This window comes from Fusarium poae, chromosome 4 (assembly GCF_019609905.1).
Source record: "Fusarium poae strain DAOMC 252244 chromosome 4, whole genome shotgun sequence".
NCBI lineage: Eukaryota > Fungi > Ascomycota > Sordariomycetes > Hypocreales > Nectriaceae > Fusarium > Fusarium poae.
Window position 1 is genome coordinate 4,877,695 of NC_058402.1, and position 26,454 is coordinate 4,904,148.

The following is a 26,454-nucleotide window of genomic DNA, read 5'->3' on the forward strand; positions in this document are numbered from 1 at the left end:
ATTTAAATAGGTTGACTGTCATCAGTAAGCACAACTCTGACATAAGACACGACATCAACCAATAGTGTATTTGTAAAAGCAAGTTTTACATCTCAAGGTATATCGTTCCTGCATTTACTTCAGCAACGCTGTGATATAATGATATGATACGATCAAAGTCCAACTAGGCGAGGAAGCCAGAACTGTCAGAGGCCATCAATTCCGGCCCGGCACAGCCATCCCAATGACCTCGGCCTTGTGACAGGTCTTATTCATGGAACATCTCAGGACATTATGTGATCAAAGAATGGGCGTGCTGAGATTACTTTGACCCGATTCTCAGCCTGCCTATGTTATCACACTCTGATGTGGATCATAATGCGGGTCTTGTCAAGTCGCGCGCGCCCTTCAAGTCATTTTACTTCGATCATGGTTGATTTGGTGTATATTGATAGGCAGTGAATAACACGATTTGTAATTCTACTCATAGAACAGGAACTCATGCCCCCGAATATCCTTTCATTCTTAGAATGACCAACACGGAATCAGTCATTATCGTTGGGAGTGGTATTGTAGGTTCTTCTCTCGCCTACTTCCTCTCCAAATCCCCTACTACGAGATCCATCACCATCATCGATCGGTCTTTTACTTCTCTACTTGGTTCTAGTGGAATCGCTCCCGGTTTTATAGGGCAGTTCAACGAGTCCGAAGTTCTCACCAAACTGGCTGTCGATAGCGTGTCAGAATATGTCAAAATCCCTGGAGGTTTTGATCGCGTTGGGGGATTGGAGATAGCCTTCAAAGATGAAGGCATCAACCGACTAAAGACGAGATACAAAGATGCAGAGAAGTTAGGACTGCCAGCGGCTATGATGAGTATGGAAGAAGCTCACAAACTAGCACCTGATCTGGTGAAAGAATCAGCTGCTGGGTCAGCCTTGTTCTTTGGCTCAGATGGGACAGCCAATGCTGCCAAAATCACAACCTGGTATCAGGATGAAGCGAGGAAAAATGGCGTCAAAATTGTTGAAGCGGACGTGCAAAAGCTCTCTATCTCGGACAGTCGCATCACAGGCGTCTTCATCAAAGAGAGCGACACTATCCAACAACTCAGCGCGAACAAGGTGATCCTCACCACAGGCATTTGGGCACAAGGCCTAACATCAGAACTCGACTTCCCCGTACCTGTTATCCCAGTTGGCCATCCTTATATGCATGCTCAAACCCGCTGTCCTCTACCCCATAAAATTCCATTCGTCAGATGGCCGGAGCATCATATATATGCTAGGGATCACGGTGTCAATTTTGGCATTGGAAGTTACGATCACGCACCCATCTGTCAAAATCCAGGAGATTCTGCAACGGGAGAATGGGTAGAATCGTTTGAAGAACCGCTTAAGTTTGCAAGAGATCTACTACCATCGGCTGCACAGCAGGAGTTCAAAGATGGTAGGAAGTTTAATGGCGTTTTCTCGATGACCCCGGATAACATGCCGCTGGCTGGCAGGATTAAATCCGTTGACGGACTTTTTACGAGCGTTGCAGTTTGGGTTACGCACGCTGCGGGATGTGCCAAGTTCTTGGTTGATATCATTGATGGAAAGGAAGTGGACAACAAGACAGCCGAGGCCCTTGATCCCCAAAGGTTTAGAGGACGGGACTTTTCTGAGTTGGAAGAGAAGTCATTACTAGGATACAACTCGATCTACAAAACTGTAAAGTCGTCCAGTTAGTTGTTCGGTCACATCGAATTTTAGATGCAGAAAAGTCGAGAGTCAGATACATATAGGTGGTGAATGTTAGATAAATACAACTATCTTCTATTCCAGGAATTGAAGCTCAACCTTCATATCCCACTGTCAAGCACATATCTCTTTTTAAATTCGCATGTAACTCAACACACATTATGAGTATAATATCTTGAGCCTATATCATTTATAACTGCCAGAATAGCAATAATGCATCATAGGACAAGGGGCAGTTGTTTCGTGTATCTGACCCTTATACTAGGTTGGCTTTACAAGAGGGTTTAAACTGGCGGGGGAAGACTTCTCAAGTCCCAGAGTAGGGTTAATCTCTCTTTGCCCATCACTTTTCTCGTCACCAGTGCTCTCGTTCTCCTGAGCAAGCTGCTGCTGGATTTCAGCAACCTTTTCGCGACGCCAAAACTTATCGTCGACATAGCGCACAGCGGCGAGCGCAAGGCCAACGGCAAGGATAGCAATGTTGATACTAAACCCACGGCGATACTTTGGTGCATCGTCGGAACGAAAGATCTGGGCGCCTGCAATTCCTGCAATGTTTGCAAACATGATGACCCTAGGCATGTTAGTCGATAGTTAGACGAGTAAGATCTGAATGCTCACATGGCCATGGCAAGGGCTCGTTCTTCGGAATCATCGCAAGCTAACGACATCCATGCGATGTTGAGAGGATGAGAGAAGGTACCGAAAACTTGGGTCGCTACCACCCCGAAGTAACTGACGCCTCTTAGAGAGAGCTCTGTGAAGATTCGATTTAAAACATATCCAGATAAATGAAGGCTCAAACCTGCGATGACTGTCTCTGGCCTCATGTTACTAAGAATCGTGTTAGCACAAGTTTCCATCGCCCATGAAGAGGAAGCTCACAATCTATCCGAGACATAACTGAAGCACCAAGAGACAGGAATCTGAAGAAAGAGACCAACAGAGGCGAGAGCATTGCTGGTCAGGCCTACAAACCCAAAGCTCTTGACAATCGAAGGAGAGTATGTGTCAAAACCTCGTTGAGGGGCGTTGTTACACAGCGTGATGACGGCGTGAAACCAAAGGCGCCAATTGGAGAACTAGAAGTGTTAGTTATGCTTTTCTTGAGTCTGTGTAATAGACATACAGCTTTTTTGAAAGCAGGAAGACCAATCTTCTTCTTCTTCTTTCCCTTCATAGGATCGTCAAGAAGAACTCTTGTGTGTAGGATGTGCAGGTCTCTGTCGCTGAAGACCTTGACATTTGGTAAAAATGTGCTTCGTGGGTTCTTGAAGGAGTCAGGTAAGAAGCAGCCAAGTACAGCGCCACAAAGAACAGTGAAGCCTCCCATCAGTGCAAAGAGCCAAAACCTTGTCGAAGAGTTAGTGTCCAGTGCAACAATTCGTCCAGGGCAGGGAAGACTGACCAGCCACTCTTTCCACCTACTCCTCGCATGTGAAGAATTCCGTACGCGAGCAACTTGCTACTAGCCTGACCAAATTGGTTACCAAAGTAGAAGAACATGACTCTCTTGGCAGTCTCCTTTCGAGTGTACCAAGTTGATAATGTCCATAATCCTCCAGGGATGAAGCCTGACTCAGTACATCCCAACAAAAAGCGAGTCGCTACAAAGGAAGCGTAGTTGTTTTGGAAGGCCTGGAAAGTGCTCACGGTTCCAAAGAGGAAGAGCTGCAGAGTGAGCCACTTTCCAGGGCCTACACGGTACAGGATCATATTGGAAGGTATCTCGAACAGCACGATGCCAAGCGAAAGCATCTGTTGACCGACGTTGAACTGGTTTTGAGTTATGCCGACGTCTTCGAAGAAGTTGTCCGTGAGAGCGTTGGCGATATTTCCTCTATCGAGTTCTGTAACAAGATTAGAGATCGAAATTGTGGCGATAATCGCATTTAGAGAGTATCTTACGAAGACAGAAGAAGCCCAGGGTCAAAAGAGGCATAATGACCAGATCTAATCTAGAGTTGAGGTCAGCAAAGCGGATCGTTATCTAAAGGTAACAAAGACTTTGCCAAAGATATCAAGGTCTTTAGTAACAATATAATAATTGATTTGCTTACTTTCTCTTGGCCTTTTTCTCTTCTTCTGGACTCCAATCTTTGTGTAGGGTGAGACTTTCTTCATCGTCTCTAGGGGCTGGGTAGTCCGAGTTGGACTGTGATGTCTCGAGCTTTGCCATTTCTGCTAAGCTGGATGTTGGCGAGGATACTGAGGATTTCCTTGCAACAAAGTTCGGGTCGTCGCTGGTTCTTATCAATCATTTCCTGGGAACGGGAAACATGTCACTGACCGAACTCGGTCGGACTGGTCGACCTTGGCACATAAGCCAAGCAATCACGCAATAAACCAAGTGCCGGGGCTATGGGCTAAGGGAGGGATAAGGCATGGGAAAGGAGGGAAGTCGTGAGAGAATGATTGGATGGCGTAATAAAGACACTCGTGGTCCCATGTTGAGGATGTACACGTTTTGCGTGTTTGTGGTAGACTGTCAATACTGCTGATACGTCAAGAACCTGGAGATCAAGATTGAATACATGAACGTTGGTTCTTGTTCTGTTTGTCATTGAGTAATGTAAAAATGGCGGTCCTTTCATGGTATGGATTTTTCGGGGCGTTTATGTAGCTGAGCCTTGACTTTTCTTTTGTGAGACCTTGGCTTATCAATAATATGGCGTCGTTAGTGGGGGGAGATGAGAAAGTAAATCACTCACCAGAACGAAAGAGTCCAATTAAGTTCCAGACTCCCCGATGAGGCGTTGGAAATGATGCACCTTGTGTGATGCCGAGAGTTGAACTCCCCGCTAGACCTCTCGGCGCGTTACTTGAAGTGGACAACCAAGAGAAATGAGATGATACCAAGATCCTTGGCAGCGGGGAGTTGGACTGAGTGCATTGTTGTCTCTGCTGATAATTGATTGCTCTCTGAAAGGATGGTGGTGTGAAGGAATGTTGTCAAGGGTGGGTAGGAGCCCACAAAATAAAGATTTTACCTATTTGTTAAGCTTAATTCTTTCTTCCATTTATGCAAGGTCTGGTCGGGACCCAAACTACTAAGGAGCGATCATCCTATGCCAAATCCTCATTTGTAGTGTCAAGACGATTGGAAACCCTACCTACTAAAATCAGATATCATACTGAAATAAATTAAAATACTTCCAGTAAAAAATAAGAAAGAGAGAAAAAAAAAAAGATTAATTCAGCCCGCCTTTTCGGTGAGGAGTAACAGACTTCTGTGTGTGTTGCAAACATGGGATGACCGATGTTCCGCCCAAACCCCTGTCTTTTCGGATGTCGTGATTAAAGCCTGGAATTCTTAATTTTGACGCGATTGTCTGTCTGTCAGCATGCATAGCATGACATGACCCCCACAACTAAATCCCCCATTCATGAGTCCAAGCCTGTGTCTCATCTCACACTAAGCTGTCCGTGTCTGGACTGCCACAATTTTTCTTTTTTGGCCTCCCCTTTGAGCTCTGGGGGCGAAAGACTTGAGTCTGGATCAGCTGAGGCAAGGGTCCTCGAGGTTGAATGATCATTGACTTCTTGTAGCGCCGTCTGGGGGGTCTAGATAAGCCTCTGTAGCCAATCAGAGTAGGCTTTTTACAGTGTTCAAATTGACAATATCCTCAGCATAGACTTGGCTACGCAGTAAAGCACTGTCCTTGTACTTCGTTCCTCAGTGCGCAGCCAACAATAACTCTAAGACCTTCTACCTCGTTGCTGTTTATAAAAACCTGAAATAATTTATCTCGTTATCGGCCAATTCTCAGATATTGACGCTACAGTCAAGGAGTTCGATTGTCATTTGATGAAGACTAGAGGTTGTCATTTCAACATCTGGGCTTGGCGTCGACCTCAACTGAACTATGCTTTTTGTTAGAAGTGGTATTGGTTACCGTGTTGGGTGGCGAGAGTCAGGTAGGTTAGTAGTTACGATTAAAGCCCCCAGTTCTTTCTTCGCCCTGAATCGTTTTCCGTTAAACACCACCAACAAACCATGGATCAGGGATCAATCAAGCGTCTAGTCCATCGTTCCCTGATCCATGCCCATTTCGATCGATGTGGTCCTTCCATTAGTACGATAAAAAACGAACACCCGCATCTGAAAATGAAACTCATCCACAAATAGAAAGGCGACAAGATCGAAGACGAGGAAAGCGATCAAAGAAGGCGGAATACCGCTTTACCTCCATGCCATCAGCCTGCAGAACATAATAATAAAGCAACAATCGACCAACTCAGCATTTGACCACAAAACCTTCAAGGCACTGGTCAGTCGGGAGGATCTGAAAGAAAGCCAGATGGCTCTATTGCAGCAGATACTGCATCAAGAAAGCTAGACATATTCGCGAGCCTCATGGTAATTGTAATTAGCATCTCAGGTTGAAACCCTCTAACAGTCTTAGGATTCGCCTTTAGCCGCAACCTTGCACCTTACTATACTCAGAAGCAAGTGTAGAGAGAAAAGAGGACATATCATGCCATATTCTTTTGGAATCATATGAACCAGCAGGGATATTAGGAAAGCGCAGTGGCTTATCGAATAGCAGGACAGGGTCAGAGTTTTAACTGTAAATAGGGCCCAGAGGAATAAGGCGAGATGGTTTCTCTTGATATGGTCCGACCTAAAGAATAAATATGCTCATTCTCAGGCACGACAGCCCTGTCTTCTACCTGTACATCCAGCACCGAACTGCCGATACACTTTTTGATCTCTTATCGAAGACCTTTCATGAGATTCTAGTCCCTCCTCATCTATATATTAATTTATGTTTTCTTTTCCTCCTCTATCTCCTCGCCCCGTTCCCCCCTCCTTCTCTTTGTCGTTGTATTATCATTACTATTATCCGACTTATATTCCAGCCGTTATCGGGATCACCAAGACCTACCTAGGCAGCAGTGAACAGGCGGCAGCCTGTGAATCAACAAGTCGACCTTTCTCTGTGTGCCCCACTATTTCGTGCTTCCTTCTTCCTTCTTTCTTTCCACCACTGAATGATTTCATGCCTTCCTCCACATCGATAATGGAGCCAACTATCACCCTTCTATGCCAGGGTTACGGCTTTGCTATTCTGGAATCTACGGCGAAAGAGTCCCCTGTGCTCTCAAAGGTTATCGAAAGCCTGTCTGAGGTACCTTACATGAGAAAATAGAATCCATGCGCGGGCCTGACCCTTCCTTTGATCTAGTCTCCGAAACGCGTGATCCCAATCACCGACTTCGATCTCGATGCAGTGAACTGTTTCGTCGAATTCTTAAATCGCGGACGGTACGAGGCCAATCAAACCCTGTTTCCCAGCGTTGTGGAATCCGGTGAGTCAGGAAGATATTCTCCTTCTCCTCTACTACGACTAACCCCCAAAGCCGGTACAGGCAAGCCACTTCAAGGTGCGCTTTTCACTCGGGATCTTCTGCTCCGGCATATCACGATGAATACACTAGGCCGGCACTATAAAGTCTCAAGCCTTTGTGGATACGCAAGGGATCTAATACAGAAGATCCTGCGTAGTCAATGGGCTGACGGGGCCTTCTTGGGCGTTCTCGACGTCGCCTTAACACACGATGATTATGAGTTACACGAGATCCTATGGTCTCAAGCTCGCAGTCACTTGCACTCTTTGACAGCAACCTCTGAGTTCGACCCAGTCACCTTTTTACGAAGCTTTCACAGCAACCTACGAGCCTGCCCAGAGCCCATCACTATCGACTCTGCGGAAGTCGAGGGGCTCAAGGAACAAGTAACACTCTTCCAAAAGCGAACCTCCGAGCTCTCTATCGTGCGCAACAAACTGAAAATCCGGCTCTCAGAAGTCTCTACCCAACGAGACGAACACCACCAACACCTTCAGTCCCAGGTCTCGGCCCTCAGCCAGCAAGTCTCCGACCTATCTAAAGAAAAAGATACCCTCCACGGCTCTCTTGAGGCAGCATCCCGATCTCGACAGGAGGCAGAAAATGACACCAAACGAGCTGAAGAACATACGCAAAGTGCTCTTTCACGTGCTCAGGCTGCCATGACAGCATGTGCACAAGCTGAGAAGCAGTTACAGGAAGCTAATGAGCGTTATACTGCATCAAAATCGGAACACGAAAACAGCCTATCGACATGTGAAAACGACCTCAGAATCACAAGATCAGAGCGAGATCTTCTTCGAACGCGATGGAAAGCAGAAAAGGACAAATCGTCCGCCCTCATCAAGGAAGTCGACGACTTGAAACTTGCTATCGATCTCGAGAGAAGCATCAAGGACACCGTACCGACCACAGTGCGAGATGAGCTAAAGCACGCCCTCGAGGCTGAGCAACGGGAAGTGAAGAGGCTCAGTACGGAGCTCGAAAACGCCCAGCGGTATTTTCAGGGAACCAAATCCATGCCTCAGTCCGAAAGGGACAAGCTATACGAGTCCTTGGGGGCAGAAAAGAACAAGGTTGTTCACCTCACGCAAGGTCGAGATCAAGCAATCGCAGAGCGAGACGCAGCAAAGAGAGAACTGGGGAACGAGATTAACGCGAGACTATTGGCAGAAGAAAAGATTGACGATGCGATTGGGTGCTTTGATGACTACGAGGAATGTCGACACTGTGGGTGGGATTTTGGTTGCAGGCTAGAAGATGACCGTGACCGTGACTGTGTCTTGGTGAGATGCAACCGTTGCCGTACCCGACATTGGCATGACTGAGAGGTTACATTGGAGCACAGGACGCAGGGGTAGTTCTATGTAGAAGATCGATATTTTACAGATCGAGGCAGCCGTTATGGTTTCTATCCAGGGCATGTCAAATGCAAATACGTTAGGACTGAATGATCTTTTTTTTTATGAAAATTAGGTTGGCCCTGAGACAAAATTATTACTTTCTTCACCCTAAGACTCTTCTATCGACATGTGACTCTTTATACACCGTTTCATAGACGAGTTTCCAATTTATCTACTCAGACACTGAACTCCAAATATCAAGGTGACATACTAGAGCAGAATAAAGTGTTTCCACTTGTTTACTGGGAAATGCTCACCCGACTGACTACAACAACTAGTTATAATATCTTGGCTATTACCTCAGCATTTGCAAGAAGAATGCACAGAAGCAGACTATTGATCAGACTCGACTCACTCTATTGCGGCCGATACAACAGCCCTTATCAAATTATATTCTCTACATTCTTCAACAAGCCAAAACATACCCTACTGTCAACAAATACCTTGTATCCGGTACATCATAGAATACCAGCCTCCTTCTTGAAAATCTCGAGCCATTGCGTGTTATCCGCCGGTGTTTGGTTCCAAGGATCATCGCTGCAAACAGTTAGCAGGATGTCGAGTAGTAAATGCAAACACTTACTCATTATACAACAAGCATCGAGCTTGATGTCTCAATTCCTCGTCGGAAGGAACATGGCAGATTGGGTTATTCGGCGACATGGCGGCTTTCACCCATCGCTTCATCTCGCGGGCAAACCATGGAATGTGATTTGGGTCATTTAGGACGTATATGCCAGGCCCAAGCCATGTTGGTCGAAGTGTTGACTGACCTTCAGCTCCAGGGCTCAGGTTCGGCTCTGGTATAGCAGGTGGCGACTGGTCGTCCGACCACAGCCATGTAAAGTCTTGCAGTGACGCATCCGTAGATGTCAAATTGGCACTGATCTCAGTTTCTGTTCCCCAGACCGTATCCGCCTGATCGCCATGCCCAACAAGCAACCACTCATTTCCACTGGGCCATGAGTTCTGTGCTTCGTGTAATGATGTGTCAAACTTCCATTGACCGTCATCTTGCCATTGCCTAATACGGCTCGGTCCAAAGGCATTCTGACTATTGCTCACTGCGCGCTGTCGAAATTGAGTGACCCAGCGTGTCGAATGATTGAGAAACCCAATCAGCCAATTGGCCACATACTCAGGATTTGTCTGCAACTCGCTCTCCATTTGTAAAACAATTCGTCCAGCTTCTCTTTGGAGCTCATCATCCGATATCACATAGATACCCTTTGCCCTTTGAGTGAGCACAAAGGCTTGCAAGCGTAATTCCAATGGACATTCCTCAAACAATGCGTTTTTGCCCTTAATTCGCAACACCGACAGTCTGCTCTCTGCACGCGAACGGATGGGCGCGAAACGGGCCTGTTGGGCGATTTCATCAGATGACAATATCAAATCTCGTAACCATGACGAACTCCCATGTGAATCCGGACTGGTTTCAGGAAATTTTACTTCGGACCCAAATACAATCCTACATGCTTCCAGCTGCAATGCCCTATGACTTGGTAGACTTCCAGTTCTGTCGTTGTGGTGCTGTATGAAGTATGCCAACTCTATCGTAATGAGCTCGTATGCCGTCCTCGGAGTATCAGGGGGCGAGCCTATAGCCGTGAAAGGATACGGGGTACCGCCCTCAAAATACACAAGGTATGGAGGCATGGCATTCTCCAAAGTCTTCAGCACCGAATCCTCGAATCCCCAGTCGCCAATCCAATTTTTCATGGTGCATCCGAGCTTAAAATGATTCGCCAGATGATCAACTCTATCCGGCCATGTGCTCAAAGAAGCTTGACAGAAACCACATCTTGAGGTGATATCTGGCTGTGTAGTCTTCCACAACTTCGTAGTCAGATCTATGAGTGCAGCATTGTGTACGAGTCGTAAATGCTGCTTTAGATGATCTTTTCTGCTGAACGCCCTTTCTTGGCAAGCAGAAGGATTGTGCTGTGCCAGGTGATTCTCATCTGGGTCTTCCTGGCCACAAAAAAGACAGACAATTTGCCCATTATCAGTATTCATGGCTGTCGATCCATTTGGTGAACACTCCCATCTTTCCAAGGGGAGATGCAATGAGTTTTCATGACGTTGCCAATCGTACTTCCTTCTAAAGGTCTCCGTACAAAATGTGCATTGATATTGGTGCCGAGCCTTTGTAAGAGAGTTCAACTTATGTGGTCTTAGGATTGAGCGGCCACGGCTATGTGATGAGATTCCGCTGATGGAGCCTTTAGATGAGCGCGAGTCTGCAGAACCACTTCTCGATGTGCCTAAACTGCTCGTTGTTGATCGGTGCCGCCGTCTCCGTGGTATTTTCTCATCGCTTGAGAACGTTCCTCTTCGACCTCCTACTTTTTGTTAGTCTAAGCCATAGGATATCTGTGGTCTAGAGCTTACTCGACTTTGACAGTTCTTCAGAAGCCATTGCCCGAGCAATATCAGAGACAGTAGCCGGCTCATTTTCAGGGGGCGAATTCTCCCATCTTTGCAGGGGATTAAGATCTGTCAAAGGCAGCCCCCTCCTCGGAATGGGTGTTCCGGAGCGCGTAGGCGTATAGCCTTCAGGAACTGGATTATTTCCGTTGGCTCGGCCATCAGCTATCGTCCGGCGTCTTCGGGCGTTGGCCAACCAGTTCGTTATTTGTGTTCGGTTCAGGCCGGTTTGATACTCCAGTATGGTCTTTTCTCCTTCAGTTGGGTATGGATTATCGGCATGTGTGGAGAACCATTCTTTCAGGGAGCGAAGGGCTTCCAGTGTGAATCTGTGCCCGACTTTCGGGGGCAATGTTGAAGGTGTGAGAATGGGGGATTGGGTTGATGATGAATCGACGGTGTGGAGTTGCTGGGAGTGATTTCGGCTGCTGTTTGTATCGCCATGGGTTTGGTTGATATTGGTAGACCACAGTTCATCAAAACTCAGGTCGAAGCTCTGCGGGTCCAGGAAATTTTGGTCTGATACCGACCCAAAGTCAGCATAATCAGGCAAGGTCTGTAAAAATGGTGAAGTGAGGTCTCCGCCAATGGAAGACGCGGAATGACCCCCGGTATCTTTCTTGTCGTCTGGATTCATATCGTGAAACTTGCAGGTAGCGTTTATCTCTAGTGGCCGATATACGGAAACAGTTATCTGGCCGGTGTTGTGAAAGGTTGACGAAGCGTTGGTGTTGGACTGTGCAGTTGAAGGTCTAGTCTAATCCCCGCCTTCCATGTAGAGTACGCCCTGCACAAGTGTACAGCGGAATAGCCCGATTGGACATTTCCGGTTGAAGCAGCCTATTCTCACTGGAAATTGAGCACTAGGGACACAATGAAAACATTCAAATAGAACGACTGTCCAAAAACAACTTAGACAGATCCTATTGTTTTTCTTTCGTTCATTAGGTAACTTATCATATATTATTCTGGCAAGTGGTGCTCTTACGCATATACATATCTATGTCCGGAGCCACATAATCGGCGAAGCTAACCTGCAGCAGAACTTCAAACCATACAAACAACATTTTTGCTTTTTACCTGTTTATAAAAGAAATAAAGATTTAAAAATGCCAGTTCAGGGCGTATAAAACAATTTTGTCAAGATTTGGTCTAAGGTACAATGAGATGTTAAGAAAACTTGTTCCACCCAGAATGCAACGAACAGAGGGCAAAACTGAAACATGCCATCAGATCTCGCCTTCTTCCATACGATCACTACCAGAACAGGCAAAAGCCGATCTAACCAATCTGTTTCTATCTATATCGTGGCAAATCTCAGGCTAGCCAATGAAAGAGATATCTACAAGTCTCAACCCACCCATCTCTCTTCCTCGGCTCAAGTGCCGGTTGGAAAGCACAGGCGTTGATTAGAGTTATGTAAACGGTCCTTGATTCGACATTATACGTCCGTTATCTAGGTAGATCGTAACATCGTTTGCCTGTGTAAGTCGTCTTATCTTGACAGCCCCTTGATCGTCTTCAAGGGCCCATGCGTGCTTCTGAATGGTCGAGCTATTCATGTCTTCTACAATCACTACGACAGCCCTACTCGTGGAAATAAAGATGCTGTACCTCTGATGTACTACATATGAGGGTATAGCTATGTTTGGTGGAAGCTTGGGGGAGTCTCAGAAGGGTAGTTGTTTTGAATTTCCTGGCTTCCCTGTGGTTCCAGAATGACTCGCAGGTTCACGCATAGGCGTTTAGATATTGAACTTGAATTCAGATCAATGTTTGGATGTATTATTTCTGTTTGGGTCTTGATGTACCTGTATCTCATTCATGCAGGTCTTCGAAGGTTATGCAGGTTTGCCTTTCTGTTCCTCCGTAAACTCACCGACTGCAATACCATAAGTCAGAACCTGAGTATTCTTTCGCTGCAGTTGGTTTGTATGTAGAATGAAGGGAAATTAAGCAATTGTCGTCTGGTATCTGGCATTTCGTATCGCTGTAGGTTGTCTTTTGTATGATGTTGAGATGAGTGGTTCGCAAATCATGTAAGCGATTGCAACTTTAATCCTCCGCATGACGCTCGAGCTTTCAGTGAACATTTTCCTGCTAATGCAAAGTTGTATCTGAAAGGTTTCGTGGTGTTGATGCTTCTGCGACAAAAGCCAAGGTGAGAATAAAGTTCATGAAGTGAGGCTATCGCCAAATCTTACATATACAGCAACTCATTTAGCCAACAGATTTCGACGCTCGTATACAATGAGGTAGAAAGCATTTTTAGTCACCTGTTAGCATCATATAAATGTACTGCTGTGGTGTTGAATTACTAATGAGGCTCGAAAACTGCTGTGGTATTGAAATGCTGATGGGGCTCGACGATTCACCACCTCACATGCAATTACGCAACTCAATTGTGTGAACGTGTATTCATCTCATTCTAAGCTCACGCTCCTACAAAGGCGGAATAACTTCTTAGGCTAAACTTTTGTTCCGCATCTAAACGCCATAATACACATTGCTTCCTATATTTCTTTCCTTCGTCCGATAGGGTATACATCGCATTCATAACTTCATAAACCAGTTTAAACAATAGAAGTCCCATTAGCGGGGGAGTCTTCCGGCCAGACATTGTAGCCAAAGGTGTCCTTCATGTTGACAAAGCGTGTGTGTCGGCCCTTGGCAACGCTCTGGACGGCCTCGAAGTCCTCGTCGGACAGGTTGGGGATCTGGAAGTTGCTCTCAATGCGAGAGGGAGTAGAGCTCTTGGGTAGAACAGCGTAGCCGCGGCGGAGACCCCAGGCGATGAGAACCTGGGCCAGGGTGTTGCCGCTACGGTCGGCGACCTCGTTAAGGGTCTTGTTGGAGCGAACGGTCTCGCCAGTGGTGGGGACCTGGTTCTGAGAGCCGAGAGGAGAGTAAGCAGCGGGGAGAATGTCGTTCTCAAGGCAGAACTTGACGAGCTCCTCGTTGGGCAGGAAAGGATGGATCTCGATCTGGTTAACGGCGGGCTTGACCTTTGCAAAGGCCATCAGCTTCTTGAGGCCGTCGATGGTCCAGTTGGAGACACCAATGGCACGGGCCTTGCCGCTAGCATAAATCTCCTCCATGGCGCGCCATGTGGGCTCGGGGTTTTCAGTGAGATCCTTCTTGATGACGTACTTGCCATCAGGGCCGATCTTGGGCTTGTTGTCGTCGCCCTTCTCGGCGGCGATGGGCCAGTGAATGAGGAAGAGATCAATGTAGTCAAGACCGAAGTTCTTGAGTGAGTTCTCAAAAGACCACTTGACCTCCTCAGGCTCGTGGAGGTGGTTCCAGACCTTTGTGCAGATGAAGAGATCCTCGCGCTTGACGCCGTTGTCCTCGGCAAGGAAATCACGCACGGCCTGACCAACCTCGTCCTCGTTCAGGTAGAACCAGGCGCAGTCGAGGTGTCGGTAACCGGTCTTGAGGGCGGCAATGACAGCCTTGTAGGTCTCGCCCTTGGCGCCCTCGTTAGCAAAGGTGCCAAAGCCCACACCGGGCATCTTGACACCGTTGTTGAGGGTGAAGACAGTCTGGTTAGAAACGGACATTTTGATGATGTTTGAGGAAGATTTGGTAATAGTGATGGAGTATGAGTGTAGGTCAGGACAAGAATGGTTGGTATGAGTAGAAACGGGTTTTAAAGGGGTTAACAATTAAAATGTCGCAGTCAATTAACTTGGATCAGTGGTGGAGAGCAGGTACATCATCAACTTACGGCAATTGAAGAGTCTACGTATGAGGGCCAGCATGCATCCCTACATACAGTATGGTTTCCTCTTGATGAGGTGGCTCACCAATTTTGACCGAGACCGCGCGAGGCGAGTAAGAGACGAGGAACAAATGGTTTATTGACGTCATGGCCTTTTTACGGGAACCTTCTAGAAAAACTGTGATAAAAACGGTTTAGTGAGGCGTGTTTGGAAGCCAAGTCGAGAATGTAAAATTTTCACTGTGATGGAATTATCTGTCGTATCTGTCTGTGTACATTGTGTTCTGTGATGAGCTGTGCTGTGCTGTGCTGTGCTGTACTCTGTACTGTGCTTTGTTGTAGGTACTTGCTAGGTACAGACCGTGGAACGTGGACAAAGACTTGAGTCAGGGAAATAGCACTTCAGCCAACCAAAGCCTCAAGTAATCTTATCACGCTTTAGTGGGCCGCAGTGGCGATCCTTGAACGTCTTGACATTTCAGCACGTTTTGCGGCAGAGAGAACAGTAAAAAATACCCGCCTTTGCCGTAAAAGCTGTAACGGTATCCACCGTGGGAAAGACGGTCGGACCAGGAACATGAGTAAAGCCTCAAAAAAAAGAAGACGAGAATAAAAAATAGGGTCCCCCTTCGGCAGTGGAGACAAGGATGATGTCAGAAAGGTAACCCTTGGCATGCATTTCTGTAGCAGTTATCGATATCAGCTCCACTGAAGTCGTTAATTCCCGTGGAAAAAACAGGCACAACACAGAAGGGGTCCACTACAGATATCCACTTGGGAGCGGACTCTTCTCGGAACAACCGCCGCATGCCGCTCAATTCTCGAGATAGCACTGCTCTCTCTACTCTCTCTCTACCTTGTCAGTACTGCCATGATAACCACTTTCTTGAGGCATATCTTTGTCCGGATGGTGTAACTTGCTAAGAGGGGCTGCGGAGCCAATCTTGACACAAACGACAACCTCATGTCGCCTCCACTATGACGACTGGCGCAAAAGGGCTGAAAGTTTGTTTTCCCTTGAGCCGCCGCAAAGGCGTGTATCTTGTAACGGACGGACAGACAGACCCTGAATCAATCACAGGTACCTTTTTACACTGGCTGTCGCGGAAACGGTCAACCTACTACTAATCCTACCGCCTCAATTCCAGCCTATTACAGTTCTCGGCACCAGTTCTCGTTAGATAACGGATATGGACCCTGACATGCTTCATCCTGCCTCTCCCAAGTACTCTACGTGTACATACCTCAACGTCAATAAAGAAACATCCGAATAAACAGGCATTGACGGTGAACGACCGAGAAAATAAGGGTCCACTTGGGTAGCGCCGTTCAAAACATGGCCATGGATGGAGGCCAGTCCCAGTCTCACCCCCAAACGAGGCAGACAAGACGGAAAAAAAGACACAATGATGATATCAACAGACACGAATGGGCGAGTTTTCACTCTGCAGTAAGCTATGGAGACAGAAAAGAACTGGCACAGTATCAGTATCAACGAGCCCGCAAAGACAGATAAATACGGATACCCGCCCCATTCAATCGAGATCTATTCCATCATCACCCTCTCATCTCAACTCGACAGTCTGTCCATTCACTCAATAGCTTGATACCCCCCTTCCTTTCGACTGCTTCTCCCATCTATACATAACCTTCTCCCTCACCCTCTTTTCCCATCTGCTTTCTTCCTTCAGGAATGTCTCCTGCTCTCGACGAAAACACCCCCAACTCTCCCAGTACCCTACGCAACATGTCTAACGCCAACGGTGAATCTAACGGTGTTGACCACCGTGAGTCTCTCGCCATCCCCGGCACTGAGGAAGGCAATGGTCCTCAAGAGATCCCCGCTACCCGATCTTCCATCTCGGAGGCGGCCAAGTACATGCACACACTCAGCGTGTCTCCCTCCATGAGGGACCGACGATCCTCCCGCAACTCCTTCGGTACTGCGCTGCCCATCCCCCGCAAGCGTCAGTCCCGCCTCTCCTCCGTCCACCATGCCGACGGACGCCCCACCCGACCCGGCATGCCCCCGATCCAGCCTACCCGTGAGCTCCTCGTCGCTCAGGTTCAGGACCAGATGGCCGACAAGGTCAAGAAGGCCAAGAACATGGCTTTCGCCTTTGACATTGACGGTGTCCTTGTCCACGGTGACCGTCTGATCCCCGAGGGTAAGAAGGCTCTCGAGATCCTCAACGGAGACAACGAGCTCGGCATCAAGATCCCTCACATCTTCCTCACCAACGGATCTGGTAAGATCGAGAAGGCTCGTTGCGAGCAGCTCGAGAAGATTCTCGGCAACCCTGTCAGCACCGACCAGTTCATCCAGTCTCACACTCCCATGAGTGCTCTGTCCGAGTACTACAGCACCGTCCTTGTCGTCGGTGGTGAGGGTTACCGCTGCCGTGAGGTCGCTGAGCAGTACGGCTTCCGCAACATCATTGTCCCCAACGACATTGTTGCCTGGGACCCTACCATTGCTCCCTACCGCGTCTTCACCGATGAGGAGCGTGCCACCTCTCGCCCCCGAGACTTCACCAAGATCTGCATTGAGGCCATCATGGTCTTCTCTGACTCGCGAGACTATGCTACCGACATGCAGATCATCATGGATGTCCTCCGCTCCAAGAACGGACGTCTGGGCACTGTCGCTGAGGACCCCGTCGCTGAGCGAGTCCCCATCTACTTCTCCCAGGGTGATCTTCTTTGCCCTACTGAGCACCCTACTCCCCGTATGTCTCAGGGTGCTTTCCGCATTGGTCTCGAGGCCATGTACAAGGCTCTTACCGGTGCCGACCTCGAGCGTGTTGTCTACGGTAAGCCCGAGTTGGCTACTTACAAGTACGCTGATGATGTCCTCACCTCCTGGATGGGCGAGCTCCACGGCGAGGAGCGTCTTCCCGAGAACATCTACATGATCGGTGACAACCCCGCCTCCGACATTGTCGGTGGAAACATGTACGGCTGGAACACCTGCCTTGTCCGCACTGGTGTCTTCCAGGGTGGTGACAACGACGAGAACAACCCCGCCAACTTTGGTGTCTTCCCCAACGTTCTCGAGGCTGTCAAGAAGGCCATTCGCGCTCAGCTGGGTGATGACTTCAAGTGCTACTTTGACGAGAAGATCAACCCCGTCCTCCACGGCGACGCTAACGACGCTGCCGCCGTTGTCTAAGCGCTCTCCGATGACGAGTTTGGACTATTTAACGCAAAATCTACGACACTGTTTTGTTCTTTTAATCGGCGTTTGGAACTGGGATCTTAAAGGTCTACGACGAATTTGATCATGGGACTTTTGGCATAGACACAGCGATATAGAATCTTGATATCAATTAGCATAGATTGAACGTGTGCAAAAAAGCACTACGGATTGAGGCGGACGCGTCTCGATTCAATTGAAAGCAAATTCAGAACAAACACATCCTTGCCTATTGCACTGTGACTTATCCTTGTTTGACGTGTCTGTCTGTACCCTTGAACCTGCAGCTCTCTTCCAGCTCTTTTTGCTGTTCGATCGGCATGGAACCTTTGGAATGGTGTGGTTAGACCCATGAGTCTTCCATGATCTCAGGATCGGCGGTCTTGTTTGCCCGAGTCGGAAAGGACAACTGCCGAACTCAATCAAGGATCATCACTTGTGAAAACTTGGAAATTTTGTATACGATCAGCGACTTGTTTTTTTTTCTCTGGTGACATTTCATGACCGTTTTGCTTCAAGAGAACCGTTTTGTACAGCAAAAAGGTCCCATACTTACATCATGGTTATCGCAATGGCGTCAGAATTTGTTCCAGTGGATGTTGTCCCATGGAGCTGAAATGGTTACCTACTGTAGAGGTACCCACCACTGGAGCTTGAGTTCCAAAGCTTCATCTAATGTGACAATGCGAATCATGAGAATCCATGTGGATGATTCTCAACTCGATTTTGTCCTTGGCACGTACTTTTACCTCTGCCTGTTTTTTACTTACTCAAAACAAAGAGCATTACATACCCGATTGTTTACCCAATTGAGCTGGCGTAAGCTGACTGATGGACTCAGCCAATCGCGCATGTATCGCGAAACGCGAGTCGCATCACGAGAATTCAAGATGTTACCAATAAAGAATCAATTGAGTAAATGAAGCTGACAGCTTACAATTGTGAGAATGCGAGTACTTGGATTAATTATTTGTCAACAAGATGTTGGGTTGACCATAAAAGGCGATGTTCTCGCTCACCAGACATGATCATACCTCATCTCGTCGTGCAATCAATTGTGCGGTGTGAAATCACAAAACCACCTTAGAGCAGTATTTTTGTACTCAGACTCACAAGAATCATGGTCCGAATTCTTCCAGCCATTGTCTTCGGATCCCAGCTCTTGTCCACTGTCGTGTCCCATTCTATTCTTGGAATTTGTTTGTTTGTTTTCTATTTTCCGTTATATAGCCTATAGCTATGTGACCCCCTTTTGGGGTAAAATAATATACTAGAGTAATTCTAATGTAATTATATAAGTAGCTTAGGCCTTTCCTAGAACCTAGGCTATAGGGTAGTTATCTATAAATATAGCTATAAGCAGTTAGAAGGCCTATAATATATTAAAGGCCTATTATTCTTTATAAGAAGGGCTATAGGCACTCTCTTTATATATCCCTAGTCCCCTTTTTTTACTTCTTTATCCCTAATTATCTAGTATTTTAATAGCTTTTATCTAGTATCTCTATTTCTTTATACTTTTTGCCTATTTATAGATATCTAAGTAAGCAGTTTAGCCTAATTATCTAGCTAATAGAGTGGCAATTTTTAGTATTTTATTAATCTTTAGTAATAATATTACTAGTATAATAAAATATATTATAGTTAATAGGTCTAGGGATAAGTTAATTAAATTAAAAAGAAAATATAATAAAAAGAAAAGAAAAGAGTATAAAATTATATAATTATATATATTTTAAGTAATCTTTATCTAAATCTGGGATAAATGTATATAAAAAACTTAATTATTATTAAATATATAATAAAGTTATAGAAGTTTAATTTTATTATCTAATATACTATAGCTAAGGGGGAGAGTATTAGCCTTATCTATAGTAATAGTATTACCTTGCGGTAATAAAAGGGATAATAAGGTAATTTTCTATGCCTATAAGAGCAGTAAATATATATATCCTAGTGATTATACCTCTTATAGTATATAGTAAAGTTACTGTAGTAGCTTTAGGCTATAAGAAGATAATGTAAAAGGGGCCTACTAATTACTAGTTTATTTAAGGGGCCTAGGGAAGCTGGTAGGTTTAGCGGCTTATATAATAGGGGTATATTCTGTATCTACTATTAGGCGAAATAGTCCTTAGGCCATTGGCGAGCTTATCGGCGGAGGAAAGCTGCAGTAGGTCGAGAGGAGGAGGTAGCAGGGGGAAGAAGACTTCTATTCTTGGAATGCTTCCTCGTGAAGGACAATTCCCCTACCCTATTGTTGGAGGCGATGAACCTGCCAACAGCGCGACACTTGGTACTTTTCTCAATCATATGGCTATCAACACGAGAAACTTGACAGCAAGCATTGAGTTTTATACCGAACTCCTCGGTTTTCGCAAATTATTCACCCTCCAGATCACCAAGACATACTCCATCACCTATCTAGCTCATGCCCAAGGCGGCAAGAATGGAACAGGTTATCAGACGACACTAGAGATGAACCGCGAGAAGAATAATGCACAAGGTCTTCTTGAGATTTGCTACGTCGATGTCCCAGTCAAGAACATTGAGTCTGGAAGGCAGCATCCCAATACGTTTGGGCACATCGGAATCGTTGTACCGGACATACAAGCATTTCAACAGCGGTTGGATACGTTATCACATATCTCGGTGCTTAAGAGATCGGGAGAGCCCTTTCTTGAGCTTGACCCAAATATTGTGGTTGGTCCTGCAGTAGGGTTGCTGCCCGACATTGTTGAGCAGCTCGATGAAGAAGAGAGGAAGGCGATTGTTCAGAACTTTGGCCAGAGTGTCGAACCGCTCATCTTTGTCGCAGACCCTGACGGTAACTTTATCGAAGTCCAACCTCAAGAAGGTGCGGCGCTTGTTGGATGATCTTGTTAAGCAGAGAGAACTGGTGTCGCGAGTTTCCTGGTTGAATGGTAGTTTAGTCGTTAACAAGACATTGTATGGCTTTTTTGTAGCGCATTATGCAGTGACAAACCCAATATGAGGACGTTCAATTGAACTTGTTGTCAAACATTCGGAAATTTCTCTGACATGATAGCGATCGATACCTTAGGCAATAACAGAGCTCTCCAATGCGTACCTTTCGGCCATCCAAGAAGCACTTTACATCGCTCGTATCTCGGAAGGGAGATCTCTATTCTTCTGCCGACTAACAAGCCCTGCTTGTCAATCTCATTCTTGCATCCAATCTAATCACAACCCCAGATTCCACGTGTCTCCAAGCTTTCGTTGCACTCCTGTAAGTCGCTTACCAATAATAACGCAACATAACCAATGACGGTTCTTCAATATGCCCGATAACCTGGATAGGCCTGTTTCCAGAGACGGCCCCTGCATTACTGCATTCGAGAATGTCGCTCCCCCACAAAGTTCAAGAACCAGCCCAGGTACATCACAGAACTCCGGCCAAAAGTTCACGTGCCATTGCCAAAGACTGAATGGAAGGAATGGCTCGAAATCTAAACTCACGAATGACGCCGCTCTCCAAGAACAATGTCCCAACACTAAAGCTCCGCGAAGAATACCATATCGAGACGTTGCCAAGGTGGCCCCCAACCAGGGGACACAACCCAAACCAGGCTGTCGGATACCCCTCATCTCTGCAGCAATCTTACCTTGACTACTCTTAGCTTTGCTGGACAAAGAAGCGGTCGGTGTACCTGGCCACGTTTACACCGCATGGAAGATGCGTTGTTGATATGCAGGTTTCAGGCTGATCACGCCCAAAAGGGATTGGGCACGCGGCTTGGGTTTGGGGTGCTGTTAGGCTCTTGACTACAGGAGGTGAGGGGAAACAAGAAGGGAGAGCATACAACCATCAGTGAAAAAAAAAACATCGTTGCGATGTTTTGTTGCTGCGATGGAAAGTCGTGGGCAGGCACACCACACCATGGAGAGCCTCAACGAGGCCGTGGTCCCGGTCCAACTTTTCTTCACCACTTTGTTCAAGTCACTACCCAGAAGACAAATTGGCCTACAGTTAGCCATAGGCCTGCTAGCCTTTCTCTCGCCTTCATCAATTAATCAGAAGCGAAATAGCGAGGCAAGTTACCACTTCTGGGTTGACGGTATGACAGGCATACTGACAATTGACAATAGACGTCCCAGACATTACCGACACCTTAACCATCTATTTTTCTTAATTAGACGAATCGCCGAGCCTGCGCCAATTCGTTGAGACCTATAAACACTCAGCCTTGCTTAATTGCCTTCTGTACTAGACATTCCCATCCGAAAGCCATCGCGCCCACCAACACGAATCACAAGGAATTATCGGCGGTCAAACGGGATAATAAACAGAATTGACACGACCGATCGAGCTCGTCTATACATAGACGAGCCCATATGCTCCCGACGACTGGTGATAATGCAAGGTGCTATCGGTAGTCTCCCCGACCGCTCGTTTCTCTGCGTCGTCGCAGACCAACGTCCTGAGTATTGCGACAAGTCGTTCCCAACAATTGAGAAGCACAAGTTAGTCAATCCCTTCCGTCATTGTGTCATGCCAAGTACTGACAGCAGCATCAGTGAGCATCTAAAAAGATGCCACTCTCTCGTCTTTTACTGTGAAAAATGTCTGTTCAAGTTCAATTCTTCATTGCCCGAGAAGAACCTTGGTTATGCCAAAAAGCAACATGAACAGGAGTGCAAGTACGAACCTTCACCGGAGAACCTCAAAGCCAGGAAAGACCACTGGTTGATGGACAGTGACCAATATCATCGCTTTAAAGTCGTGGGATGGAGAAATACTCCTGTTCCCAACTTAATATTCATCAATGGCGAGAAAGAATCTCTGTCGAAGAGAAGCTGGAGAAGGATTCGCGAAACGATTTTCCCAGGCTCTGAGGAACCAGTGATCGAGCCACACGCCGGGCCTGCGGCATCTGACCAGACGATTGAAGCTGTCATGGCCATGGTAGAAAGGAGGATGTCGGTCATGCCGCAACACCCCAACATCCGAGAACCCAGCACAGATCCCAGGCAAAGGTTGAAGCTGGTACACATCGCTCCTTCTACCACAGACATATCTCAACCGTCGGCTCAATTCTCCTGTGAGAGCGATTCTCTGACGCACCCTTCATCGTACGTGTTGTCGCACTCGGGAGCCGATGGACATCAAGAGACTTATGGTGCCGAATACGGAAACACCAAGGACCCTGCAGACTCTTTCTCCTGGGTCTTAGAGGAGTATCAGGGACCACAGCCCTCGGAATCTTTGAGTGGTACTGGTAGTTGGGTTATCCCCCCACTACCGCCCCAGGTTCTCATGGACTGTGGCCCGGGCAACCCACCACAAGCACCTGATCAAGAGTAGAGGTATGTTTGGTATAGATGGAAATTTGTTTGAATGTTGAGATGTTGGTATTTTTGATGAAACAAACGTGGGCTTCTGATGACACAAGAATGGAGTTTACTATAGTGACAAGATTGACGGGAGAAGAATGGAACCAGGCCTAATCTATGTTTATATTATATTTATGGTTCATTTTATTTGTTTGCTGCCTCGTCTCGCCATTGCGTGGATCATGCATATCGATTGGTCATTGCTGCCTTGAGGCCAGCTTGGGTTGAAAGACAACGCAATATTCGACATGACATTGGTCGCCTATCTAGGGCATGCTTGCTTCACGACGCAGGGTTATCCAGATACGGAAGACTCTTTATTAATTGAACTAGGTCCAGGATTCCCATATTTATCGCAAGGCCTTTAGAATTGGTCACCCAAGTCGTCACTCCGATATATCACCGAACGTCTAAGAGCACTGCCCCATCTGACTCCCAGGACATGGATTATGGGCGAAGATAAGGCCAGGTATAGTTTATTGTTACTTATCTTTCCCCGCATGAATTAACGGGTAGATATCGTTGTTCTGAACTCGGAAATGGATCCGATTGCGGAGAAACCAGGTCACATCGGCACTAATACACGCTATCTACGGAAGGCCACAGGGGGCAGTGTCCCAAAAGTGCAGATGCGATATTTTTTCTGTTAAGTTGACGCCGATATTAGGATAACTATATAGTTTAGATATATAATTATCCTAATTAGAACTAGTCTATTAACTAATTAAAAAATATATATTTAAATAGAAAGTCTTTATAGTATATTTAATAGCTATAATACTATTAATTATAATATACTTAGTACTATTAATTATAATATACTTAGCACTATTAATTATAATATATTTAATAGCTATAATATTATTAATTATAGTATACTTAATACTATTAATTATAGTATATTTAGTAACTATAGCACTATTAATTATAATATATTTAATACTATTAATTATAATATACTTAATATTATTAATTATAGCATATTTAATATTATTAATTATAATGCATTTAGTATTATTAATTATAATATACTTAGTATTATTAATTATAGTATACTTAGCACTATTAATTATAATACACTTAGTACTATTAATTATAGCATATTTAGCATTATTAATTATAGTATATTTAGCAGCTATAGTATTATTAATTATAGCGTATTTAGTAGCTATAGTGCTATTAATTATAGACCTTATAGTAGGTATATTCTTTAAATAGGTCTATACAGGAGGTATAATTATATTAATTTTTACTGTCACGTGACTTATGACGCACTTTTGGGACACTGCCCCCTGTGGCCTTCCGTACTATCACTCAACAAAATGAATCATTCATCAACCGAAGACTGACTATCTCCTCATCTCACTCTTCAAATCTCCAGTTTCTTTATCTCACTTATTACTAGAATTGTATCAGGATGGCAGCAAGCAACGAAAAATACGTCGTCTTTGACATCGTAGGCACAATCGTCTCTTACGACAAGCTTGTCGAAGCACTGGACAACCAACTCGGCGAAAAGCTCCGTGCAGAAAATGTCAAACCGAGTCTCTTGATCAACCTCTGGATAGAAGCAGCTGAGAGGGAGTATACCTATCTCAGCATGACGAACCGTTACGTCGAGTTTGACAAGCTCTTCTCTTCCCTATTCTACCGAATGCTATGGCTGTCTGGTATCCCCGAGCCCCGCAGCTTCGCAACCGAAGCGGATATTGAGATGATCACGAAGGGATACTTTGCCCTGGAACCAAGATCTGACGCCAAGGATTGTTTCGAGAAGCTACGCGGAGCTGGGTTTACGGTTAGGGGGCTTACAGCTGGAGACTATGATAGGGTTCTTTCATATTTCACCAAGGCTGGAATCGAGTTTCCCAAAGAGCATCTCATCTCGTGCGACTCCTTTGGTGTGGGGAAGCCTGATCTCAAGGCTTATGCTTCGACCTTTGAGGAACTCAAGGGTGCTCAAGAACTTTGGTTTGCTGCTGCTCATATGTGGGACGTGTCGGCAGCCAAACAGGTTGGGTGAGTGAAAACATCCTTACCATGGTCAGTGATTAACATCATATAGCTTCAAGTCTGCATATTGCTCCGTTCTGGAGAAGGAAGCTTGTGTAGACATCTTTGGGGAGATGGACGTCATGTCGGACTCATTGAGTCAGATGGCAGATCTGATCATCAAGGCTTCATCTTAAAGAATGGGAGTTGTTCATTGCTGTATGAAGTCAATGGATATACTGTTCCAAAGTTTGATGTCCAAAGTTCATAGACTCCATAACTATCTATTGGCAGCATCCAACAGTGTTTAACTCGCTGGTCACAAGCAGAGCTTCACGATCTTCCTACTTTGAGCAAACATATAATAACTAGCAATAGCTATAAAGTCCAAAAAGCCTTGTGCATTCTTGCTGATTGACGTTTTCGTCCAACAAAGGAATGATGTGACCGACAATCGAAGAATGCCATTGTTTCAAAGGAAAGAAAAGCAAGGCATTGTCTCTATCACATTTAAAACGAAACCTTATCAACTCAAGAATAAAGATAAACTTAAGAATAAAGTTAGCGAAAACCCGACTGTCACATATTTGGGTCATGCTGCATTCCAACCCTGGCAAGAAGAGGTGAGACATCCCGCCCTACTCTCAATTTTGCCAAGGATATTGACGAGCGTCGGGAGGATTCATTGGACTTGAGTCAGCCCACAATTCAGGGCGAGATTTCACAAAGAGTTTGTTGCTTAATGGGCTTGTCTGATCGAGTTTAAGCGTGTGGAACTGAATGTGGCCGTTTGCAACAGTTGGAGGACGAGACGGGCTAAAGTCTCACGGGTGGCGTTGCTTAGTCCCTTGCGCTGAAAGGTAACACTCAGGGCAGAAAGCATCTGTTCGATCCTCCAATGCCCCTGCCGCAAGTCATGAATGAAGAAGGGAGAATTTATGTAGAGTCTGCCAGGGATTGGAATTCCCTTTGTATTGACAATACCTCGGCCTGTCGTATTGTACTCATTCGCATTCCTTTACAAGAATTTGAACCAGAAAATAAAGATTTGATCGGTTGAGGTAAGTTAAGACTATTTGCAAGTTATTCAACTGTTTTACGACTTCCAACCTGTGCGCTATTTTGACGAACTCAATCTATAAAATGGGTCATGATCGGGTTTACTCGTCGCTGTGTAGACGGTGTAGATTGCCGGTAAACATAAGAGACGAATTGGACATGGCGGCTGTGGCTTGAACCTGATCTTATACTTGGAACTAAGAAACTATTGTGAGTTAA

General features: G+C 45.9%; 9 protein-coding genes across 9 annotated transcripts; 6 read left to right on the plus strand and 3 right to left on the minus strand.

Moving 5' to 3' along the window:
- Nucleotides 1-509: 509 nt before the first annotated feature.
- Nucleotides 510-1,712, plus strand: FPOAC1_011697 (uncharacterized protein; the record flags this gene model as incomplete). The annotated part of the gene is made up of 1 exon (XM_044856064.1): nucleotides 510-1,712. One exon carries the CDS (start codon nucleotides 510-512, stop codon nucleotides 1,710-1,712), a length of 1,203 nt encoding a protein of 400 aa, XP_044703377.1.
- Nucleotides 1,713-1,914: 202 nt separating this feature from the next.
- FPOAC1_011698 (uncharacterized protein) lies at nucleotides 1,915-3,903 on the minus strand (the record flags this gene model as incomplete). The annotated part of the gene is made up of 8 exons (XM_044856065.1): nucleotides 1,915-1,920; nucleotides 2,001-2,298; nucleotides 2,346-2,558; nucleotides 2,610-2,806; nucleotides 2,854-3,076; nucleotides 3,133-3,574; nucleotides 3,633-3,682; nucleotides 3,785-3,903. 8 exons carry the CDS (start codon nucleotides 3,901-3,903, stop codon nucleotides 1,915-1,917), a joined length of 1,548 nt encoding a protein of 515 aa, XP_044703378.1.
- A 2,845-nt stretch (nucleotides 3,904-6,748) lies between these two features.
- FPOAC1_011699 (uncharacterized protein) lies at nucleotides 6,749-8,404 on the plus strand (the record flags this gene model as incomplete). Its single annotated transcript, XM_044856066.1, has 3 exons — nucleotides 6,749-6,856; nucleotides 6,914-7,037; nucleotides 7,089-8,404. 3 exons carry the CDS (start codon nucleotides 6,749-6,751, stop codon nucleotides 8,402-8,404), a joined length of 1,548 nt encoding a protein of 515 aa, XP_044703379.1.
- Nucleotides 8,405-8,937: 533 nt separating this feature from the next.
- On the minus strand, nucleotides 8,938-11,546 carry FPOAC1_011700 (uncharacterized protein; the record flags this gene model as incomplete). The annotated part of the gene is made up of 3 exons (XM_044856067.1): nucleotides 8,938-9,016; nucleotides 9,063-10,824; nucleotides 10,874-11,546. The coding sequence occupies 3 exons, from the start codon at nucleotides 11,544-11,546 to the stop codon at nucleotides 8,938-8,940; spliced, it is 2,514 nt and encodes an 837-aa protein (XP_044703380.1).
- A 1,936-nt stretch (nucleotides 11,547-13,482) lies between these two features.
- On the minus strand, nucleotides 13,483-14,472 carry GLD2 (Glycerol 2-dehydrogenase (NADP(+)); the record flags this gene model as incomplete). The annotated part of the gene is made up of 1 exon (XM_044856068.1): nucleotides 13,483-14,472. The coding sequence occupies one exon, from the start codon at nucleotides 14,470-14,472 to the stop codon at nucleotides 13,483-13,485; it is 990 nt and encodes a 329-aa protein (XP_044703381.1).
- A 1,854-nt stretch (nucleotides 14,473-16,326) lies between these two features.
- On the plus strand, nucleotides 16,327-17,805 carry FPOAC1_011702 (uncharacterized protein; the record flags this gene model as incomplete). Its single annotated transcript, XM_044856069.1, has 1 exon — nucleotides 16,327-17,805. The coding sequence occupies one exon, from the start codon at nucleotides 16,327-16,329 to the stop codon at nucleotides 17,803-17,805; it is 1,479 nt and encodes a 492-aa protein (XP_044703382.1).
- Nucleotides 17,806-20,052: 2,247 nt separating this feature from the next.
- Nucleotides 20,053-20,706, plus strand: FPOAC1_011703 (uncharacterized protein; the record flags this gene model as incomplete). Its single annotated transcript, XM_044856070.1, has 1 exon — nucleotides 20,053-20,706. The coding sequence occupies one exon, from the start codon at nucleotides 20,053-20,055 to the stop codon at nucleotides 20,704-20,706; it is 654 nt and encodes a 217-aa protein (XP_044703383.1).
- A 1,501-nt stretch (nucleotides 20,707-22,207) lies between these two features.
- On the plus strand, nucleotides 22,208-23,155 carry FPOAC1_011704 (uncharacterized protein; the record flags this gene model as incomplete). Its single annotated transcript, XM_044856071.1, has 2 exons — nucleotides 22,208-22,314; nucleotides 22,369-23,155. 2 exons carry the CDS (start codon nucleotides 22,208-22,210, stop codon nucleotides 23,153-23,155), a joined length of 894 nt encoding a protein of 297 aa, XP_044703384.1.
- A 1,446-nt stretch (nucleotides 23,156-24,601) lies between these two features.
- Nucleotides 24,602-25,373, plus strand: FPOAC1_011705 (uncharacterized protein; the record flags this gene model as incomplete). The annotated part of the gene is made up of 2 exons (XM_044856072.1): nucleotides 24,602-25,203; nucleotides 25,250-25,373. 2 exons carry the CDS (start codon nucleotides 24,602-24,604, stop codon nucleotides 25,371-25,373), a joined length of 726 nt encoding a protein of 241 aa, XP_044703385.1.
- Between the last annotated feature and the right edge of the window lie 1,081 nt (nucleotides 25,374-26,454).